General features: G+C 49.5%; 1 protein-coding gene across 1 annotated transcript in view; it reads right to left on the bottom strand.

Moving 5' to 3' along the window:
* Positions 1-22,293, bottom strand: part of LOC115088139 (DNA replication licensing factor MCM3-like) — an 86,937-nt gene that overhangs the window by 37,234 nt on the left and 27,410 nt on the right. Inside the window, exons 6-9 of the mRNA XM_029596116.1 lie at positions 18,252-18,360; positions 5,847-6,000; positions 4,297-4,428; positions 2,682-2,890 (exon numbers count right to left, since the gene is read on the bottom strand). Coding sequence (XP_029451976.1) covers positions 2,682-2,890; positions 4,297-4,428; positions 5,847-6,000; positions 18,252-18,360 — 604 coding nt within the window. The remainder of the gene's footprint in view (positions 1-2,681; positions 2,891-4,296; positions 4,429-5,846; positions 6,001-18,251; positions 18,361-22,293) is intronic.

The raw sequence follows: 22,293 nt of genomic DNA on the forward strand, positions 1-22,293 counted from the left end.
ATTGTGTGCATCCTTTAAGACCGCTCTTCCCTCCACTAGGATAGATGTTCGCTTAGAGAAACGGCGAGGTGCACACACCACCCGTGCGCCTAGCAGTACCTGTATTCTGCGCTTAGTAGGCTGTGCACGTATGTACGCGTGTGACGTTATGCACACAATGAGTACGCAGAACCAATACACTGCGCATACCGGCGTTCTATGGAGGGCAATATGGCACGCACAAAGAAGTGCACAAGATGGTGCCACCGCAGCCTACCACGCAGTGTGCCGACCAAGCCTAAAGCGGAGCCTAGCCCACCGGAGGGCCATTCAACCCGCTTGGAAGCCCACTTCCCCTTACCCTAATGGGATTGGGAACGATGTCGGTACAGCACACCAAGCAAGGAGACCGGAGGAAGTCTTACCGAAACTCCTCCAAATGTTTCTGAATCGGGAGGTAAATCTTCTTCTTTCTTTTTTCACTTACCTGGGCTCAGTGCTTACTGGCTGAGTACACAGCTGGCTTTGATCATCATTGCCACACTCGACTTCCTGCGCCTGCTGCCTTTCAGCTGCTGAAGCAGCAAATTCCACACGGGGATCTGGCTACCGGACCAAGGCACATCTTTGAGGGATCTCAGAAATTGCCTCAGGAATTCTCAACTGGAGGAGGGACCTTTAGGTATTCCAATTTAAATGTAGAATTTCTCCTTCCAAAAAATACAGCAATCCCCATGGGGAGAGGTACGTCCATCTGCTGGAGATGGAGAAATACTGAAGGGCTGAGGTCACTGGAGGGGTGTATCTAGGGTGACGTCAGCTTTGAAATCTGCTGATAGGGGAGCACATAACCCATTGATCCTGAGTCCATCTGGCTACACGCTAGGAAGTTCCTTTTAAGAAGTTTAAAAAAAAAAAAATCTCTTTACTGAACTTTTCTAGGAAAGCAGAAAAAGGGATCTTGGCAGAAAGGGAGAAAAAGGATTTTGAATGAGGAAGCCAGCACCACCGACTATCAAACCTTCTATGCTGACTGGGTACAAGCTTAAGGGCCACTGATCCTCCTACTCACCCAGAAAGATGGCCCAAAACCTAATACCCCTGGGAGTAATTTTCCTACAAACAATCAAACTGCAGGATGGATTCCTTTATCATCTACTGGAGAAACTGCAAGTGGCACAGTGCCTTAATTACCAATAGTACAGTGAAGCTTTTATTCTATCTCCATCTTTTGGTAAGGGAGAAAAACCAATCCATTTGGACTGGACTTCTGGATAAGTAAGAACATTTGAAAATGAAATCTGAGGCCCGACTCAACCTAAGGGATGGCCCACGAAGGAACCTAACACCTCAGGGAGCATCTTCTAACTTCTCTTCTTCTGTCCCTTCTTTCTTTTTTTCTTAACTGCAGGTTTGAACCCCTACCATCTGCTGGAGAAATACTGAGGGACTGCAGGTGGCGCTCCTGGTTATGTAGCAGTGCCTCAACATTTTTAGTTCTCTGCCTCCATCTGCTGGTAGGGATGCAAAACCCACTTGTCTGGACTGATCTGGGGTACAAACAGGAAATCTCATTTCAACTTTTCTTTGGCATGGTCCTTTTGTTTTATTCTTCATTGTTTACCATTATTAATTTTAAAAAGCGCCTTTACTAACAAATTCAATGAAGACCTGAATGCAGTTTCCCTTCCCTGATCTAAACATGCCCCAAGTTTAACCTGTCCACAAGTACCCGCAGTGTGGGAAGTCAGTTCGTACTTTCATCCGGGCCAATTTACTCAGATAAATGCCTCTGAAAAATTGCCCATCCCATAAACAAGCAGCGGGACCATTTCGTCTGGCGTCACAATGCGGGTTTAAATGATAAAAATCAGAGAAACATTCCAACATGTATCCCTTCCGCAGAACACTTTTGTTCAAAGACGGGGGAGGGGGGAGATGGAGAAGGAACCAAATTTATCTGATAGAGAAATCCCTGCCCTGCTCCAGGCCTAGTTTGATCCTCCCGAAGGGAAATTTCTGGCACAGGCTGTAGAGTCCAGCATGCTGAACCTAACCAGGACACCGATAATTAACAGCCCCACTCACATGAAGAGCCCAGAGCAGACATGACCTTGGTTTAACACATGGACTGTCTCAGCAGCACACCGACTTCATATTACGCTAGGGTGCACCACCATCACCACGACCTGTGCTCCAAGGGGGGGGGGGGGGGGGGGAAGAGGTGTCTCACAGAGGTGTCTCACAGCTAACCGTACCTGGCTATGGAGAACTTGCACGGTCAGAGGTCTCCTCGGCATAACAACACCCTCATGGACCCAACATGAACCAGCAGCATGACACAGGAGCAGTCACATACAAAGAGGGACCTGATGCCCATGACCAAGGTCAATGCTACTATCAAGAGAACCGATACAAAGACCTTCACCATAAACATTTGAGTTCTTGTATAGCTGAGACATGTCACAAATGGACTGACACATTCTGTGTTTTTCCCCTCTCTAGGGGACCTGTTTCCACAACAAAGATTTTAAACCAGGTCCTGACAGGCTGTGAAGGAACAGATCCAGCTGCCATGCTAAGAGCTGATCTTCTTAATCAGATGCCCAAAGGTGTTTACTGCTGTACACAAATTCTGCCAGTCCTATTCCACATGGTGGACTACACCAAGAGCTGCCTGTGCTGGGCCCTGCACCACTCACCCTTCCATAGACAGGATTGGCGGCTGCAAGCACGCTGCAGCGGGCATTCAGCCTGGCATGGATTCCGGCTTTGGCTATAGTGACACGCCCTTGCTCCATGACCTCGTGGATGGCTGTGCGGTCCATATCTGACATCTTATCAAACTCATCGATGCAGACTACACCTCGGTCAGCCAGCACCATGGCTCCTGCCTCCAAGCGCCGCTCCCCTGAGAAACAGATAGAAGTGAATAGATCGCCCAGGCCACCCACAGCTGGATTTAGATTTAAATTACTTGTCTTTTTCAAACCCAAGCTCAAGGCGAGTAACAAATTCAGGTAGAGTTGGTAGGTCCCTGTCCCAGAGGGCTCACATCTAAGTTGGTACCTGAGGTAATGGAGGGCAAGGTAACTTGCCCAAGGATCATCAGTGAGAGAAGTGGGATTTGAGCCTTGGCTTTCCTGCTTATCAGCCTGCTGCTCTAACCAGTAAGCCACTCCTTCAGCATCTCTGGCAAGAGAGGACCAGCAGTAGATAAGGTCAATATTTAAAAGGGGTCTATATGGCTAAGTAAGGACTTAGCATATTATAACAATACCTCTGGAAACTGGCAGTGCTAACTGGATACATTTAGCCCCTAAATTCCTCTAGGCAGCTAAATTTAGCCAGTTAAATTCTGGGTGGGGCAGGGGAGAAAGTTAAACAGCTGGCACCGATTTTCAGCATTTGACACCCACCTTGCAGGCCAAATTTAAGCATTGCACTGGCAGGCTTAAATTTGGCCACCCTCCCTCATAACTCTAATATTGAAAACAATGCCCCACCAGCAGCCAAAGCATTTCACTCCTTGCCTCCCAGCTTTTTCATTTAACAAACAAAAAAATTTTTTTTTGCAATCTTCAAGAATACATGTAATATGTGCACATTTGCGTCTGCCCTCCATCCTATCTGATTCTTAAATTGAAGAAAAAATGATCTTGCAGTTGCAGGATCCCTTCCTTTTTAGTTTATAATTAAAGAATAAGGGCCAGTGGCAGAGAGATCCCTTCTCTTTTCCTGCTTTCCTTAGTGCCACTGGGAATCTCCCTGCCTCCCGCCCTTCTGGCTGAATATTAAGCATGTGTAGGCTCTCGGTACTACCAGCACTTTGTATTCATTCATTCACAGTACCATCAACAACTAGATCAAATCATGTTCAGAATTTAGGGGTCATTTTACAGGCGGATATTACAGAAGGGGAGGGACATTTTGCATTGTTCTTTAAGCCCTTCCCTCCACCCCAAAGTTACATGCAAGTAAACTGGGAAGTGTCAGCCCCCATCACCTAACTCCAGAAAATATTTATATTATATGGGGGGAGGGGTGGAAACCAGTATCACGAGGCTTATATTTCATTCAGAATGTAGCAGCAGACGAGTAAAAAGCTGTCTTCTGTTTGGCTCATGACTACTGTGCACACACCAGAACAACCCTGTAGCTGCTCCTTGCCCACCATAAGTCTTAATATTCCACCAAGCACGGACACAGAGAGACAGGAGCCCCCTTGCTGCCACAAAGTGCCCTCACTAGAAAGAGCAAGCCATGTGCCACATTAAACGAAAGCAGCCTGAAGGTCCGCACTGCGCTGCTACTCACCTGTCTCCTGGTCCGTGGTGACGGCAGCGGTAAGTCCCACCCCAGACGACCCTCTGCCCGTGGTGGGGATGGCCCGAGGTGCCGTGCATAGCACGTAACGCAACAACTGAGACTTTGCAACAGATGGGTCTCCTGAAACAAGAAGCAGACGAGTGTACAGCCACAGGAATCCTAAGGGCGCACACACACACAGAGGAAAAACCAGGGGGATATTAACAAGTACCAGTCTCACTCAGGCCGATACAGTACAGTGTGCTCCGGCGGAGCGCACTGTTAACCAGCATTTGGACGCGTGTTTTCGAAGCGCTAGCTTTACCCTTTATTCAGTAAGGGGAAATAGCGCATCCAAAATGCGCTTCCAAACCCCCCCCCCCGAGACTAATAGCGCCCGCAACATGCAAATGCATGTTGATGGCCCTATTAGTCATTCCCGTGCGATACAGAAAGTAAAATGTGCAGCCAAGCCGCACATTTTACTTTAAGAAATTAGCACCTACCCAAAGGTAGGCGTTAATTTCTGCCGGCTCCAGAGAAGTGCACAGAAAAGCAGTAAAACTGCTTTTCTGTGCACCCTCTGACTTAATATAATGGCGATGTTAAGTCGGAGGCCCCCAAATTTAAAAAAAAAAAAAAAATTTTAAATGGGCCCGTGGCTTGAAAACCGGACGCTCAATTTTGCCGGCGTCCGGTTTCCGAACCCGTGGCTGTCAGCGAGTTTGAGAACAGATGCCGGCAAAATTGCACGTCAGCTGTCAAACTCGCTGACAGCCGCCGCTTCCGTCAAAAAAGAGGCGCTAGGGATGCGTTAGTGCCCCTGGCGCCTCTTTTTACTGCGGGCCCTAATTTAAATAAATTAACTTTCTGAATTGCGCGCACAGGAAAGTGGCCTGGGTGCTCACCCGCTCTCCCGCATGGATTACTGTATCGGCCCGACTGTGAGGCAAGATCAATTTTCTGCCGGTAATCTACCGCCACAGAGGGCATATAAAAAGGTTTAAAAGGGGGAGAATCAACAAACTAAGTGAAGAGAAAAAAAGCTCTTCTCCAAAAGGTAACGACTTCCTTTAAGTTACAAATCAAGCTTTTATTGTGTGTCCCTTGTGCGCATTTTTTCAGGCTTCGGCTCTCAAATGTGTTAAGTAATTCTGAGATTTACAGGTAGTCCCTGGCTTAAGATGGGAAATTTTTACCTGGCATGCCTGGGACCTATAGTCCATGAGCTTTCTTTCAGAGAGGCAGCCTTTACATCCTCTCACTAACTTGGTCTCAAGTTCACTAATCAGAATCACAATGCAGGACTCGTCCCTGCGTGCTGGCCATGCATCCAGGTTCAGAATTTATCTCTGAACAAAATACAGTTGAGAGGATATTTTTAAACAGATAGAAAAAACATAGGTGAGTAAAACCCAATTGTGATGGGGAGCCCCTAATTTCTAGGGAAGATCTGCCCATAAGAAGTTCAAGACTCAGATGGCCCAACACAGCTATAACCACAGTCATGTGGCGACTGCAGCTTCCCGGAACGACCCAGGTCTCTCTCCTCACGGTACCTATCAGGAGGACGTTGATATCCCCCCGTATGCGAGTCCCGTTCTCCAGAATCTTTTCTACCCCTCCAAGCAGCATGCAGAGGATCGCCTTCTTAATGTACTCATGTCCATGGATGCTGGGAGCCAGAGAACGTGAGAGCTGGTCGAAGATATCCTGAGGAACGCAGAAAAAGTAACAGCTAAACAATGATGGCCAGTAAGGGTCCAAGGAACATTTTGTCTGTTCATTTTATTTCTCGTTGCAATACTGCAAATCCTGCTTATAGGAAAATTAGTTCTTACTTGTTAATTTTTGTTCCTGTAGTACCACGGATCAGTCCAGACCATGGGTTGAGCCTAGTTTCCAGCAGGTGGAGACAGACCAAAACTGAAAGGGTTTCCTATATGAGGACAGAGCCTACCCTGTAGCCCTTCAGTATAACCATTGTCAAAGCAGAAAAGAAACACCATGGAACAAACAAGTAACAGAAGAACTCGAGCAAACCACAAGAGAACTCTGAAAATATTGAACTAGGAACAACAGTGAATAAATGAACTCTGTGTATGGACACTCTTGCATGAATGCCCACAATCATCACATGGATGCTTCTGGTGCCTCCAATGAGGACATACATAGCATAAGGATCTTCGAGCGGACAGGATAGAGAGGGAAGGGCGTCTGGACTGATCCGTGGTACTACAGGAACGAAAATTAACAGGTAAGAACTAATTTTCCTTTCCCTGTACGTACCCGGATCAGTCCAGACCATGGGATGTACCAAAGCTTCCCTAGACAGGGTGGGACCTTGACAGGCCCGCTTGAAGTACCTGCCACCCAAAAGAACCAAAAACTGGCGCTTGAACATCAAGGCAGTAATGTCAAGCAAAAGTATGCAGAGACTTCCAGGTAGCTGCCCTGCATATCTCCTGCAGGGAGACCGACTGACTTTCAGCCCAGGAAGCCGCCTGTGAACGCAAGGAATGGGCCTTGAGGCCCTCTGGGACCGGGCGTCCCTGACATATGTAAGCAGAGGATATCGCTTCCTTCAGCCAGCGAGATATCATAGTCTTAGAGGTTGGGGCCACTCCATAACACAAAGAGACGATCCGACACTTGAAAGTCATTAGTGACCTCCAGATAATGCATGAGAATGCGTTTCACATCCAGACGGCGTAGGTCATCCCCACCAGGGCTTGCAATATCCGCACGAGAGAACGCGGGGAGCTCGACTGACTGATTGACATGAAAAGGAGACACGAACTTCAGTAAGAAATGCCGGAACCATCTTGAGAGAGACCCCGGAATCCGAAAAACTTAAGAAGGGCTCGTGGCAAGACAACGCTTGGAGCTCAGACACCCGTCTGGCGGAGCAAATGGAAACCAGGAATACCGTCTTCAGCGTCAAATCCTTGAGAGTGGAACGGCGAAGGGGCTCAAAGGGAGCCTTGACAGATCGCCCGAAGGACCAAGTTCAAACTCCACGAGGGACAAGTAGGACACAGCAGCGGCTTCAAATTTTGACCCCTATGAGAAAACGGATTATATCTGGATGAGACGCAACCGCGTGACCGTCGAGGCTGCCCAAGAGAGAACAGAGGGCAGACACCTGAACATGGAGTGAGCCAAAGGTGAGACCCTTAGAGAGACTTCGCTGGAGGAATGAGAGCACGAGCGAGACCGGGGCGGATCATCTCGTAACGCCGGCTTCCATGTAGGCCAGCTCGAAAACCTTCCAGACCCGGACATAGGTGAGGGAAGTAGAAGTTTTGTGGGCCCGCAAAATGGTGGAGATGACTTCCTCAGCATATCCACTCCGCCTTAGCCTGCGCCGTTCAAAAGCAAAGCTGCAAGACAGAAGAGATCCGCCTGGTCGAAAGATACAGGACCTTGACTGAGAAGGTGTTGAAGATGGCCAGGCAAAGAGGACCGTCCGACACCAGGTTGACTAGATCCACGAACTATGGTCTGCGAGGCCACTCGGGAGCTACAAGAATGACTGGGACTCTGTGAAGCTCCATCTGTCTGAGAACTTTCCCATTGAGGGGCCATGGAGGGAACATGTACAGCAGAACGTCTCTCGGCCACGGAAGGGCTAGGACATCCACCCCTTCCGTGCAGTGTTCCTGCCAGCGGCTGAAGAACCGGGGAGCCTTGGCGTTGTTCAGAGTTGCCATCAAGTCCAGGTGCGGAGGACCCCATCTGTTGACGAGAGACATGGCGGACAGCTCCCACTCGCCGGGGTCCAGGCACTGACGACTCAAGAAGTCGGCTTGCACGTTCTCATTGCCTGCTATGTGGGAGGCCGCGAGGCAGTCCAGGTGCCGCTCTGCCCACGCAAGCAGGCGACTTGCTTCGAGAGCCACCAGTCGACTCCTGGTGCCCCCCCTTGGCGATTGATGCACGCCACGGTGGTAGAATTGTCCGAGAGCACCCGGACTGCTCGTCGCCGAAGTAGGGGGAGAAAGTCCTTGAGTGTTAGACAAACCGCCCGGGTCTCCAGGCGGTTGATGTGCCAGCAAGACTGGGCTGGGGACCAGTGCCCTTGCATGGTCTGAGACTGGCAAACCGCTCCCCAACCGGACAGGCTGGCATCCGTCATGAATACCATCCACTGCGGGGTCCGAAGGGACATTCCACAGAGAAGATGCTTGAGAGAAAGCCACCATTGTAATTCGCTGATGATAGCGTCGGAAAGCGGGAGCTGCATCTGAAACTGCTCAGATACCGGCTGCCAATGAGCCAGCAAGGCTCTCTGTAACAGTTGCATATGTGCAAACGCCCAAGGGACCAGGTCGATTGTGGAAGCCATGGTCCCCAAGACCTGCAGATAATCCCAAGCCGTGGGGAGAGGCATGGAGAAGCAGCCCTGGAGCTGATCCATCAACTTGAAAGCTCTCGAGTCCGGTAGAAAGACCTTGCCGACGTGGGTATCGAAGCGAGCTCCAGGAACTCCAAGACCTGAGACGGATGGAGATTGCTCTTGGAGAAGTTGACTATCCAACCTAGGGACAAGAGGAGAGCGAGAACGCAGTCCACCGCCTGGCAGCATAGGGTCTCCAACTTGGCCCGGATTAACCAATCGTCCAAGTACGGATGGACCAGGACACTGTCCTTCCGCAGGGCTGCTGCCACCACCACCACCATCTTGGTAAACGTGCGTGGTGCCGTGGCGAGACCGAAGGGCAGGGCCCTGAACTGGAAGTGCTGACCCAAGATGTGAAACCGGAGGAACTGCTGATGTTCGGGACGGATTGGAATATGCAGGTAGGCCTCCGTCAGATCGAGTGAGGCCAAGAATTCTCCGGGATGTACCGCCACTATCGCCACCCGAAGGGTTTCCATCCAGAAATGGGGCACTTTGAGGACCCGGTTGACCCTCTGAGATCCAGGATGGGACGGAAGGAGTCGTCCTTCTTCAGGACCACGAAGTAGATTGAGTATTGACCGGTGCCGCGCTCCGCTACCAGAACCGGGCAGATGGCCCCCAGCCTCTGGAGCCTGAGAAGAGTCTGGGTGACCGCACGGAGAAACCATGTACAAGTCGCGAACAAACTCTAAAGCGTAGCCTTTGCTATGGTTTAGAGGACCCACTGGTCCGACGTGATCTTGGCCCATTCCTCCACGAACAGGGACAATCTACCACCTAAGTTGGGAACGGAGGGATGGGCCGGCGGATTCTCATTGGGAGGCGGGCTTGGGCACAGGACGGTGGGTAGCTGCATCTGGAAAGGGCCGACGGCCAAGACTGGGTCCGAGAAGAATTTCCCCTGGGGAAGGCGCCCCTTGCTCCAGGGTTATAGCGGTGTTGGCCCCAGAAGCGGGTACATGTAGGGAAGAAGGATCTAGCCTGTTTCGGGCGGTACTCAGGCAACTTATGGACCTTGTTCTCCCCCAAGGATTTAATAAGCTGGTCCAGATCTTCGCCGAAAAGCAACTTACCCTTAAAGGGGAGAGTTCCCAGCTGTGCCTTAGAAGACGAATCAGCCACTTAGTGTCGGAGCCAGAGGAGCAGTCTGGCCGATACCGCCAAAGCCATCGCCTTCACCTGCACCCGGAACAAGTCTTATAGGGCATCCGCCCCATACGCTATGGCGCCTTACAACCTGTCAGCCTGCTCTGCCTCTGCAGACGGGAGGTCTTGGGTGCTGAGTAATTGTTGGACCCACCTAAGACTTGCCCGCTGCATGAGACTGCTGAAGATGGATGCCTGAACACCCAAGGCCAGGACTTCAAAAATGCGCTTGAGATGGAATTCCAGCTTGCGGTCTTGGACATCCCGTAAGGCCGTAGCCTCCATTTATTTAAAAATGTTTCTGTACCATCGTTAAGTTAAATACCATCACAACGGTTTACAGAAGGGCATGATAAAGAGAAATATGGGTGGTATAGATTACAAATTACTCGTGTGCCATCATAGTACGGTAACAATTTAAAATAATAAACTAGGTGTGTAAATTAAACCTGATTGTTAGGAACAAACAGGTCAATACAGTTATGCCACGTTAGAAAGAGTGTGGCAGTGCCGGGCGCACCCTCGTTCCCCGCACGCACAGTTCTCTTCACATACCGCTCGATACTCTATTTAAATTGCTTGCAAATGCAAGCCGCGTCTGCGAAGCGTTAGGCCCGCGCAACCCATTTTACTGTATAGAAAAGCTGTTTTATATATATATATATATATAAATACCTAGATGTCAGTTTCCGAATCCCCCATATCCACGCGCGTTTATCCAGGCGGCAGCGGGAGCCAGCGGGCGGGTGGGCGCCCGTTCATTCAGGCGGCGGGAGGGTGCGCGTTTATCCAGGCGGCGGCGGGAGCCGGCGGGCTGGTGGGCACCTGTTCATCCAGGCGGCGGCGGGAGGGCGCGCGTTTATGCAGGCGGCGGCGGGAGGGCGCTTATCCAGGCGGCAGGCGGGTGGGCGTGCGTTCATCCAGGCGGAGGGAGCCGGAGGCGAAAACAGCCTCCAGCAGCCCCTGCCGGCAGTGAATGAATGCACGCATGTGTACGCCCGTGCAATTTCGGCGCTCAAGGCGTGACGTCACAACGCTTGAAGTCACGGCATGTGACTGCCTTGAGCGCCGAAATTGCACGGTCGTACACAGGCGTGCATTCATTCACTGCCGGCGGGGGCTGCTGGAGGCCGCTTTCGCCGCCGGCTCCCGCTGCCGCCCGGGGCTCACTGCAAATGTTTGTATATATGAATCTAGCATTATTGTTTTAAGTTAATTTAAGGAATCGCATGTGTAGTGCAATGATTTGAGGGAAAGTTTGCCGTCTACCATTGCCCCTGCCTGTAACGCAGGGGTAGGGGTAGGCGGTAAGTTAGCAGGTTAAACGCGGGGCAAAACGGCAGGGTAAAGTAGCGATAGTCGGGGCGCGCGTCACTGTATGGGAGGGAATAGCTAATTCGATCATTTACATCAGATATACATGCCGCGTGCGGAAGGGGTTACGGGTCGGTTTCAAGAAGCGCTAAGGACGCGTGAAACTGGAGACTGTATCACAGGATCGCCTTACGTGTCCGAATTGTGCGCCCACAGCGAGTTACAGACGGGGAATCTCCAGCCGCACTTTACAGTATTGATCTGCAATTAGGCAGTTTGATTTTAACATTAATATGCTTATGTAGGTTACTAAAAATTTCTAGCTTGGTGCATCCTTATCGCTCAACTATTTTTCTCCTTTTCTTTATCTTTATAAAATGCTTGTTTAAAAAGCCAGGTTTTCAGATTAGTTTTGAATAATTTCAGATTTGTCCGTAGTCTTATTTCGAGTGGCATGGTATTCCAGAGTACAGGACCAGCCAGTGACAGTGCTCTTTCCCTTACTTGCTGAGATGTGCTGATTTGACAGAGGGGACAGTTAGTAGAGCTTTATTTGCAGATCTCAGGTTTCTTTGCGGTACATGCACGCGCAGTGCCGTGTTAAGCCAGTCGGCTTTATCATCGTGGATTAGTTTATGGATTGGACTGGTATAGTGGTATGCTTAGTGACTGCGGTCACAGAGGAGTCCACCTTAGGCATTCTTAATAATTCTAAACACTCCTCTGGGAGGGGATAAAGTTTTTCCATGGCCCTCCCAACCTGGAGGCCCGCCTCGGGGGCCTGCCATTCCCTTAGAAGCATTAATTTGTGCATGGGATGGAACGGAAAAGAGCACGGGAGGGCCCTGAGCCCCACAAGGACCAGGTCAGAGGAAGCTGGCATCGCTGTCAAGAACTCGTCCACTGAGGGACAGTCAATCCCCAATTCCTGTGAGATGAAGGGGAGAAGTGGCTCTAGTGCCTCCCTGCGGAAGAGATGGAGAACCCGGGTGTCATCTCCCTCCGGGGGGGGGGAGAGGGGGAGCGTCAGCCGAATCTGGGTCCTGGTCTGGATCCTGGGCAGGCAGGGGGGCCGCGGGAGCCGGTGGGCAAGACTGAGGTGCTCCCTGAACCACCCGGACCCAGGTCGCCCCTGCCCGTCAGGAGCCGCAGGGGAGAGAGGGACAGAGAGCCGAGGGACCTTAGCTGGAGGGGGGGGGGGGGGGCGCTTCTTCCTGCAAACTCACTAAATAGGATTTGTGCAGCAAAAGCACAAAATCAGTGGAAAAACGGGTCCCAACGCCCCGGGGGGGGGGGGGGGGGGGGGGGGCAGGTTCCGGTAGAGGAGTGTGTGGGGCACCAGAAAAATAAATAAATAAATAAAAATCGGGTCAGGGGCTTCAGGGAGCTACGATAAAGAAACTGGAGAAAAACCCAAAATGGCCACCGTTCCCGCGGTTTGAGGACCCGGGAACAGCGGGGGGAAACGTTTTAGTGGCTTGGTCCGGGTCCCGGAAGGCATCGGGATCTCAGAGGAACCTTCCCCCCCACCCCCCCGGTAGGCAGCGTGAACAGAGCCCCTCCCTTGAAAGCCTGACCGAGGAATCCCCACAGGCTAAACACATCAGAGATCGTGGCATGGCTGCTGGGTGGGGGAGGGGCAGCACTAAGATAAGCTGAGCTGCCAGTGCTGAAGGAGTGGAGGCACAGGATGAACTGTGCACGCTCTCAATTCACTCTCTCAAGCTGCAAAAGTGAGTAGGGAAGGCAGGAGCCTTCTGTTAAACTTATCAGGGACTCCTCTGTGTAAAATCACCTTTTATTTATTCTTTGGGGGGTTTTTTTTGTTTTTTTTACACAAAGGTCCCTGTCAGCAGCTACAAAACCATGGATCCCACTGAAGGGAGAGCAGTACAGAAGAGAAGGAGCTGAACAGGGGGAGTGACTGGCACCACCAATTTTCACCCCTGCAGCCAAGGATCACCAGGAAAAGGGAGCCTAGGCTATATAAAACAAGGGGCCAAGCCCCCCCCTAGGCCCCCGCAAGAGTGAGGAGACTGGGACCGTCTCCTGTGAAGGATCCACAGAGTTCACACTTTTTTTTTTTAAACAATAACTCATAAATACTTGCTTGATCCAAACACGATAGACACACAGAAGGAAAAAACGCCCAGAAGGGACACGTAGAAGTTAACAGGGAACCACAGGGTGAGCTGTTCCACCTGCTGGAGACAGACAAATACTGAAGTGCTACAGGGTAAGCTCTGTCCTCATATAGGATACCCTTTCAGTTTTGGTCTGTCTCCACCTGCTGGAAAGGAGGCTCAACCCATGGTCTGGACTGATCCGGGTATGTACAGGGAACTAACATTTTCCCTTCATGTCCTTGCAAATCAAGGATCATCTGTTCATTCAATGTTTTATCATCATCATATTTGTTAATCGCTTCCATCAGCCACTCAAAGCGATATATAAGCATAACAAAAAAAAAAAGCAAAATACACCCAACAATGGCACTATAATATCTACGCAACACAAAATGCCAATACTGATCAGTAGATTATCCTCAAAATTTCAGACGCTATTACCAATACATAGAGGTGTCGTTATGTCATGACCATCATACCCAGCTTCTTGCTAACAGCAGCAAGATCGTTATGAAAGAAGTAAAAACTCTTAAAGATAAGTGTGGAATTTTACACGTCCAAGATTTTGCTCTTCAAGAATCTAATTTTAATTGCAGTTAAACAAAACTCTTAAAAAAAATATATGCTATAATTGCATTTGTTGGTAGAACTGAAATGACCTACGATTATATATAAAGGCCGAGTCTCAATATGCGAAAGCCCACACGATGAAGCCTAGTATGATGGTCATGACATAACGACACCTCTATGTATTGGTAATAGCGTCTGAAATTTTGAGGATAATCATTTTGTGTTGCATATTATTTCCGATACTTTTTTGAACAAAATATCTTTACATCCCTACTTTGTTTAATACTAAGACTATAATATCTAAACACTCATCAAAACAAAAGCATACATAATATATTATGTAATCAAATTAAAAAACCCATCCCTCCAGTCCCATAGCCACCACACTCTAAATCCATTTCCTTTCACTCTACAAACATCTACCTCTCACAATTTAACCTGACTGGAAAAGCCATTGGAAATAACCATGCTTTTATAGAGGTTTTTATTTATTTGAGACTTTTTTTCTATACAGACATTCATAACAAAAGACATAAGGGTTTAAACTTGAGAGATCAACTTCTCTGGCAGAAACACTCCCTGCTTCATATCAAAACAAACACCAAGATACTCCAGTGTCTGAGCCGGCTGTAAGTTGCTCTTGGACAAGTTCACAACCCAACCTAGATCCTGCAGCAAGGAGACCACTTTGCGAAATGTCCAATGATTCTCTTCCACAGTCTTAGCTCCAACCAACCAGTTGTATAGATATGGATGAATTAGGATGCTGTCATTGCGTCAAACTGTCACTAATACCACTATGACCTTGGAGGTGGTCTTGGGCACAGTGGCCAGCCTGAAGGCAAGGCCTGAAAATGACGACGACATCCCAAAATGGCAAACTTCAGGAATCTTTGATGTTCCTGAAGAATGGGAATATGCAGATATGTCTCCATCAGAGCTGGAGACAAGAGATATCACCCTGATTGCACCGCCATTATGAAGGAGCAAACAGTCTCCATTTGGAAATGGGTGCCTCGTAAATAATGACTGACTCCTTGGGTATGGCAAAATAGATGGAATAGCAGCCCGTATTGTTTTGTGATTCGGGAACAGAAAGTTCAGCTTTCAGATCTAATAGTCTTCTCAATATAGATTCCACTGCTACCCTCTTCTGAGGGGAGTTGTACGGCAAGATCATGAAAGCATCTGGGAGAATGGAAAGGAACTCTAGAGCACAGCCATCCCGAATCACTTCTAGGATCTGAGAAAAAGGAGAAAGGCGGCTACCTATCTCCTGCTCTAGCAGGAGACTCCACAAACTTTCATTGGAAAGATCAAGGGGCTCCACCTCTGGAGCCCGCGTCCTTCTAAAGCCTTCTGGGGTGAGAGAACTGAGACCTACCAAAGGAATGGGGTCTCAAAGGAAGCTCCCTGATAAGGCCGAAATTGCCTGAAATCTCGGGAGTGGCCAGCCAGCTTCTGATCCTCCAGCAAACAAGGGATCTGAGCATTCCCATTTATTCATCATCTATCCCAACTCACTGCCAAACAAAAGAAAACCCTTAATGGTCAGTTTGATGAGATTGGACCTAGTGCCAGTGCTAACAAGGTCCCAGCCCACATCAGCTAAAAAGGCTACCCCAGATTCTATTACCACTTTGCCATCCGAAACCAGTCCTCTCAGACTCCTGAAGAAGCACAGAGTAGCTCAAGCCACCAGGAAACAATATGCAGCGATATGTAAATTTGTCACCATGGCCCAAAGGCTTCTTTAAGGATAGCTTCAATCCTTCTACGAGCTGCACATCCTGCAACAGATATGGTGGTTCGCTTAGTGACAGAACACACCAAGGCATCCATCTTTGGGAAACGCAACTATTCTCTGGCCTGCGGATCCAAGGGATATAAACCCAGACAAGAACAGTCCTCCTTTAAAACTCGCCTGCGATGCACTCCATTCAAGGTCAATCAACTCTTGAATCACATCCTGGAGGGGAAAGAAACATGAAGCCTTGCAGAGGGTGACTAATATGGGATCCTCCTTCTGTACACCCGAAGAGACACTCCCAGCCTCCCCAAGAATTTTCAAGGTCTGAGAAACCAGACTCAATAACTCACCTCTATGAAAGAAACAGAAAAGAGTTCTATGTGGCTTTAAATCCGAGGGATTTTCCCCGTCCTCAAGAGGGGAGCAACTCAAATCATCATCAGTGTCGTCCTGATCCACTTCCACTTGAACACTGTCAGTGATTATTGCACCAAAGTGTTTGCATGCGGTGGCGAACACAGGAGGGCCTTGACCATGCGACTCCGATTTATGAGGCATTACCATCTCTGCAGGACGCCCTTACAGAAGGCTGTAGTCCCTGGAAAAAATTCCACCCAGGAAAAGGTGGCCGGTTCCATATCAGACTCCACAGATCCAAATCTGATATCCTGGGAGCGAGAATCTGCAGAGGACATCTCTGTCAATGGATCATCTGAAGAAGGGAACACCTACATGTCATTGAGGAGATGGGCATGTCACCAACTCCAGCTTGTCCACCGCAACCAAACAGGGAAGGGTTCCCCTAGGGAACCTGACCCCTGGGAGAAATGCTCCTGAGAAAAAGAAATGGAAAAAGAAAAAAAAAAGACCGAAAAATCACTACAAACTGCAGATGAATGCACCAGCCACCATCTGCTGGAGATCGAGAAATACTGAGGAACTGCAGGTGGCACCAGTGCTTATCAAGTCATGTCAGTTAAACTTTCTCTGTTTCCGTCTGCTGGCACAGATGCATAAACCCAGGAGTCTGGAATGATCTGGGTACATACAGGAGAACATCCTTATACAGCATGCAGCTCAGATAGCCAAGCGCTTAGTTTTCTTCGGTGCCAGGTCCAAGGTGTGTTGTGAACTCAGAAAGATATGCGCCAAATACACTCACAGTGGGCAATTACGCAGCCAGGTTTCATGCACAACTGCACGCGCAGCTACACGCTTAACTAGGCGCATTATACACACTCAGCCCTGTGCGCACAACACATGCTCAGCTACATGCTTAACTGTGCACAAACACACATACACAATGCACACACAGGTCCCACATGTAATACAGGCACTGCAAAGCGCACACACTGATAGGCCACCCAGGTACTTGCACAACAGGAGACGCAGAAATAGGCACACAGGCACACACCGTCACACACAAAGGACCATTGCAACCTACCATGCAGCCAGCGAAAGGAAGCCTGGAAGCGGGGCCTAGCCCAAAAGGCAGCTCAATCCACCAAGCCTGCGCTACCACACCTCACTACACTCACCAGAGAAGTGAACAGAGGATGCCAAACACCAATGCCTTGAAGACCACTCGAAAGGCAGGAGGAGAGCCTCTCTAAAACTGCTCTCTTAAAATAAAATTTTTCTGTTTAACCTGAGTTCAGCCCTCCCCTAGCTGCAAGTAGGAACAGGTCTCCGGGGGGGAGGAATGTGGTGAAAGCCTTCACCGCCGAGCCTCTCTCAGCCTTTAACCACTTTTTTTTTTTTTTTAAGTCCATGCCAGAACCAGGCTACCGGACTCAAGGCTCTCAACTGAGGGAGGGACCCATCGGTATCACCTCAGGAGGCAAGTGGTGCTATCCAAATCGCTCATCTCTTCAGAAATAGTCCATTGTCGTCTTTTTTAAAATTTATTTTTTAAACAGGCAATCCCCAGTAGGGAAATGCATGCCACCATCTGCTGGAGACAGAGAATACTGGCGGGCTGATATCGGAGCAGCGCTATGCATCTGTGACATCAGCTTTCACTCCGTCTCCATCTGCTGGTAGACGTGCATAACCTACTCGTGCAGATTGGTCTGCCCGAGTGCAGAAAAAATAATATTTCAACATTATGGTCAAGCAAACCTTTACATTCAAGTAATACTGGGTTAAAAAGAAAATCAGATGCACAACATTAAAAAAAAAAAAAAAAAAAAAAAAAGATAAAAAGCAAATAATCCCCATTCTTTGAGAGCACAAATACTGGGGGGGGGGGGGGGAGGGGGGCGCAGGAGGAGTATTAGAAAGGTCAAAGAAGATTAATCAACTTATTTGTATGTATAAAAACCTCAACAAGGTTTTAAACAGGACTCTCAGTGGGCTACTCTCTATTTTGTAAAAATCCCTCCAATTGTTCTGGGTCATAAAAATACATTTATTTTATAAGGGTGGAGGATTTATTTTTCCTTTTTTTTTTTCTTCTAGCCCAGATGATTCAGGTCCTCTAGAGGACACACGGCTAGAAAGAAAGTTTCCTGCAGTGTCCTCTCCCTCCAGCATCTCCCATGTGCACTCAGCCAACGTGATGCAGTAGCTTGCTCATTTCTAAACTCTGGTTTTGGGTTCCCAACTTGTCCAGAGATTCGGAGGGAGGGGGGGGGGGGGAGAGATCCCGTACCTTGGAGCGGCTCTTGCTGAAACGCTTAATTTTGGCCACATCGTCAGCAGAGAAGGATGGCTGCGCCTCCTTGTTCAGCTGGTTCACATTGCAGGCGATCATGATGGTCCTAGGAAAAGGTCCAGAAAGCCACATTAACCCTCGCACCCAATACCAAAATACCACCCCCCTTACTACGTCCTGCACAACAGAGAGGGTGGAGGGATGGGGAACTTTAGACTTTTTTTGCTCCATTTTGTGTACATTTAAAAATGTTTATATGGTGAATTCCCAGAGAAGCAGCAAGAAGTTGGAGCATTGGGCAGAGACCTGGAGCTAGCTGTTACAGGGGAGCAGATAGTTGTGCAACTGGCCACTAAAGGGTGTAACACCAGCAGAGATCTATCACAGCCCAAGCCAAAACCTCAAACTGGGGAAGGGGAGGATGGGGCTCCATGGAATCTTGTACCAGAAAAAACTTGAATTTTTTGCTACAACATAAAGCATATAATCCTGGCTGCTCTCTGTCCCGCCCCCCCCAACCACATTCTACCCTATCCAAACCTACAGATTTTTTTGTTCTTAATTTCTGTCATGTGTAGAAATAGTGTAGGCAAATCCTTTCCCAAATACATTGCACTTACCGCCCTCTGAAGCTGCCCAAGACAGACCTTTCCTAAAAACCCACCAAGATATAGTATGAGGTCCTGGAAAGGAAAATTGGTTCTTACCTGCTAATTTTCGTTCGTGTAATACCACAGATCAGTCCAGCCCAGTGGGGTTGTGCATTCCTACCAGCAGATGGAGTCAGAGAACAAAAACTTTGGGCACTGCTACATAACCGAGAGTGCCACCTGCAGTCCCTCAGTACTGGCCTGTACCCAAGCCCAAATAACTAACCTTACTAAAGGGTGAAGGGGGTTGGAACCCAAAAACACAACAGCCAACCCGTCGCCCATAACGGAAAAAACAACAAAACCACTAGCCCACCTTGGAACCTGCTCCTTCAACTGCAATAGAACAATTTTCTTTCTTCAGGAAAATATCATCTCTCAAGGCAGTCTTTCGGAATCTGAACTGGGGGTGGGGCTCTGGACTGATCTGTGGTATTACAGGAACAAAAATTAGCAGGTAAGAACCAATTTTCCTTTCCTGAACATACCCAGATCAGTCCAGACCAGTGGGATGTATCCAAGCCACCCTATACTGGGCGGGAACCCGAAAGATCCGCACACAAACACTCTCACCGAAGGACGATTCATCTTGCGCCCTAACATCCAAACAATAATGCTTGGTGAAAGTGTGAAGGGAGGACCAAACCGCCGCTCTGCAGATTTCCTGTGGCAACAGAAGCTGACACTCAGCCCAGGAGGTAGCCTGGGCCCTAGTGAAATGAGCCCTCAGACCCAAGGGGACCTGATGCCCTCGGGCAACGTAGGACGAGCAGATAGCCTCCTTAATCCAGCGCAAAATCATCACCTTAGAAGACTTGTCACCTTTCTTAGGTCCACCGAACAAGACAAACAGATGGTCTGACCGCCGGAAGTCATTTGTAACCTCCAAATAGCGCAAAAGAGCGTAACACACATCCAAACGATGAAGCTCCTTCTCCTGAGGGGAATCCCGGGACCACTGTGGGAATCCTGGCAGATCCACTGCCTGATTGACATGAAAGGCAGACACCACGTTGGGAACGAAGAAGGAACCGTGCGCAGCAAAACTATCATCGTAAATCCTAAGGAAAGGATCCCGACACGACAAAGCCTGAAACTCTGAAATCCGTCACGCAAAACAAATAGTTACCAGGAAAACAGTCTTCAAGGTCAAATCCTTAAATCTGAGCCCTGCGTAAAGGCTCAAAGGGGGCTCCGCAAAGCCCAAGAAGCACCAGATTCAAGCTCCAATCCAGACATAACAGGCGGGCGTAAATGTTTGACTCCCTTGAGGAACCGTGAAATATCTGGGTGAACCGCCAGCGAACGACCGTGAAACCTGCCCCTTAAGGCACCTATGGCCGCTACCTGGACCAGAGGGGAATTGAAAGCCAGCCCCTTAGCCAACCCCTGTGAAGGAAATCCAACACCTGGGGAACCTCCATTGACAATGGATCCAAGGAGCGCTGGAGGCACCATGCCTCAAACAGCTTCCAGACCCTAACACAGGCCATATAAGTAGCCGATCGACGCGCTGAAGAAGAGTGGAAATGACCTGCTCTGAATATCCCCTCAATCGCAATCATCGCCTCTCAAAAACCAAGACGTAAGAAAGTGATCCTCCCAATCCGAAAATATGGGCCCCTGACGGAGCAGGCGTGGGAGATAAGCCAACTGCAGGGGACCTTCCAGCACTATTCGAACCAGGACCGCAAACCATGGACGAAGCGGCCACTCCAGAGCCACCAGCACTACGCTGCCTGGATGTCTCTCTATGCGTTGGAGAAACCGACCGATGAGAGGCCAGGGGGGAAGGCATAGAGAAGAATTCCCGTGGGCCAAGGACACACTAGGGCGTCTAATCCTACAGAGCCCACCTCTCAAAGATGACTGAAAAAGCGTTGTCTTCGCATTGGTCCAAGTTGCCAACAGATCCAAATGAGGCATGCCCCACCTGGCGCAAATGAGGTTCCAAGCTTTGGGAACTAGCTCCCACTCCTCTGGATCGAGCTGTTGCCTGCTGAGGAAGTTCGCCTGAACATTTTCCACCCCCGCGACATGCGACGTAACGATTCCTTTGAGAAGGCGCTCCACCCAAGCGAACAAAAGCCTTGCTTCCAGCGCTACCATGAGACTCCTTGTCCCGCCTTGCCGGTTGATGTGATCTACTGTCATCGCGTTGTCTGAGAACACTCGAACCATTCTGTTCTCGACTAGGGGCAGAAATGCTTGCAGGGCCAATCGGACAGCCCTCGTCTCAAGGCGGTTGATGGACCAGGATCTTTCCACTGGGGACCACTGGATTTGTTTAGGCAAACTGCTCCCCAGCCTGGCATCTGTGGAGATACAACCCAATTCGGCGGATACAAATCCACTCCCTGCTTCAGGTTGCTGCACAAAAACCACCACAATAGACTGACTCTGGAAGCAGAGGCAACGGTACGGTACATGGAACTGTTCCGACACTGGGCTCCACCTCGACAACAGCGCACACTGCAACAGCTGCAAATGAGTAAACACTCACGGGACCAAATCCAAGGTGGAGGCCATGGTCCCAGGACTTGTAAGTGATGCCAAACAGTCGGATCCTTCCTCTGAAGGAGGGCCTTGACCTGATCTTGCAACTTCGTCACACGGTCTGATGCTAGAAAAACCTTGCCTTGAGAGGAATTGAAAAGCGCTCCTAAGTAAACCATCAACTGAGTGGGCTCCAAGTGACTTTTCTGGACATTTATGACCTAGCCGAGCAACTGCAATGTGAGCTTCACCCTCTGGACCGATCTCTCACAGTCCTCCCGTGAACTAGGACTCCCTCCTCATGCAGGAACGCCGCCACGACCACTATGACCTTGGTGAAGGTATGCGGAGCAGTCGCCAGGCCGAAAGGAAGAGCTTGAAACTGGAAATGTTGACCCAGCACCTTGAATTGGAGATACTGCTGGTGATCCTGGCGGATCGGGATGTGGAGATACGCCTCGGTGAGGTCTAAGGATGCGAGAAACTCCCCTTTGCGCACAGCAGCTACCACTGTCCTCAAGGTCTCCATGCAAAAACGAGGAACTCGCAGACACCGGTTCACTTCTGCAAATCCAAAATGGGATGAAAGGTGCCCTCTTTCTTGGGAACCACAAAGTACACCGAATACCGTCCCTTGTCCTGTTCCACTAGGGGAACTGGAACAATGGCCCTGAGGTCGAAAACCGTTGTAGGGTCCCCTGCACTGCCTCACGTTTGGCCCACGAAGCTACGCAAGACTCCACAAAGGCCTCCCGCACCAGGCGCAAGCAAGCGTAACCTTCCCAGACCACTTCCAAGACCCAGCGGTCCGAGGTAATCCTTGCCCACTCTGCATAAAAGTTAGACAATCTGCCTCAGTCAGCTTCTTCGACGGAATGGGTGCCCCTGGCTTC

The sequence above is a fragment of the Rhinatrema bivittatum genome, chromosome 3 (assembly GCF_901001135.1).
Source record: "Rhinatrema bivittatum chromosome 3, aRhiBiv1.1, whole genome shotgun sequence".
NCBI lineage: Eukaryota > Metazoa > Chordata > Amphibia > Gymnophiona > Rhinatrematidae > Rhinatrema > Rhinatrema bivittatum.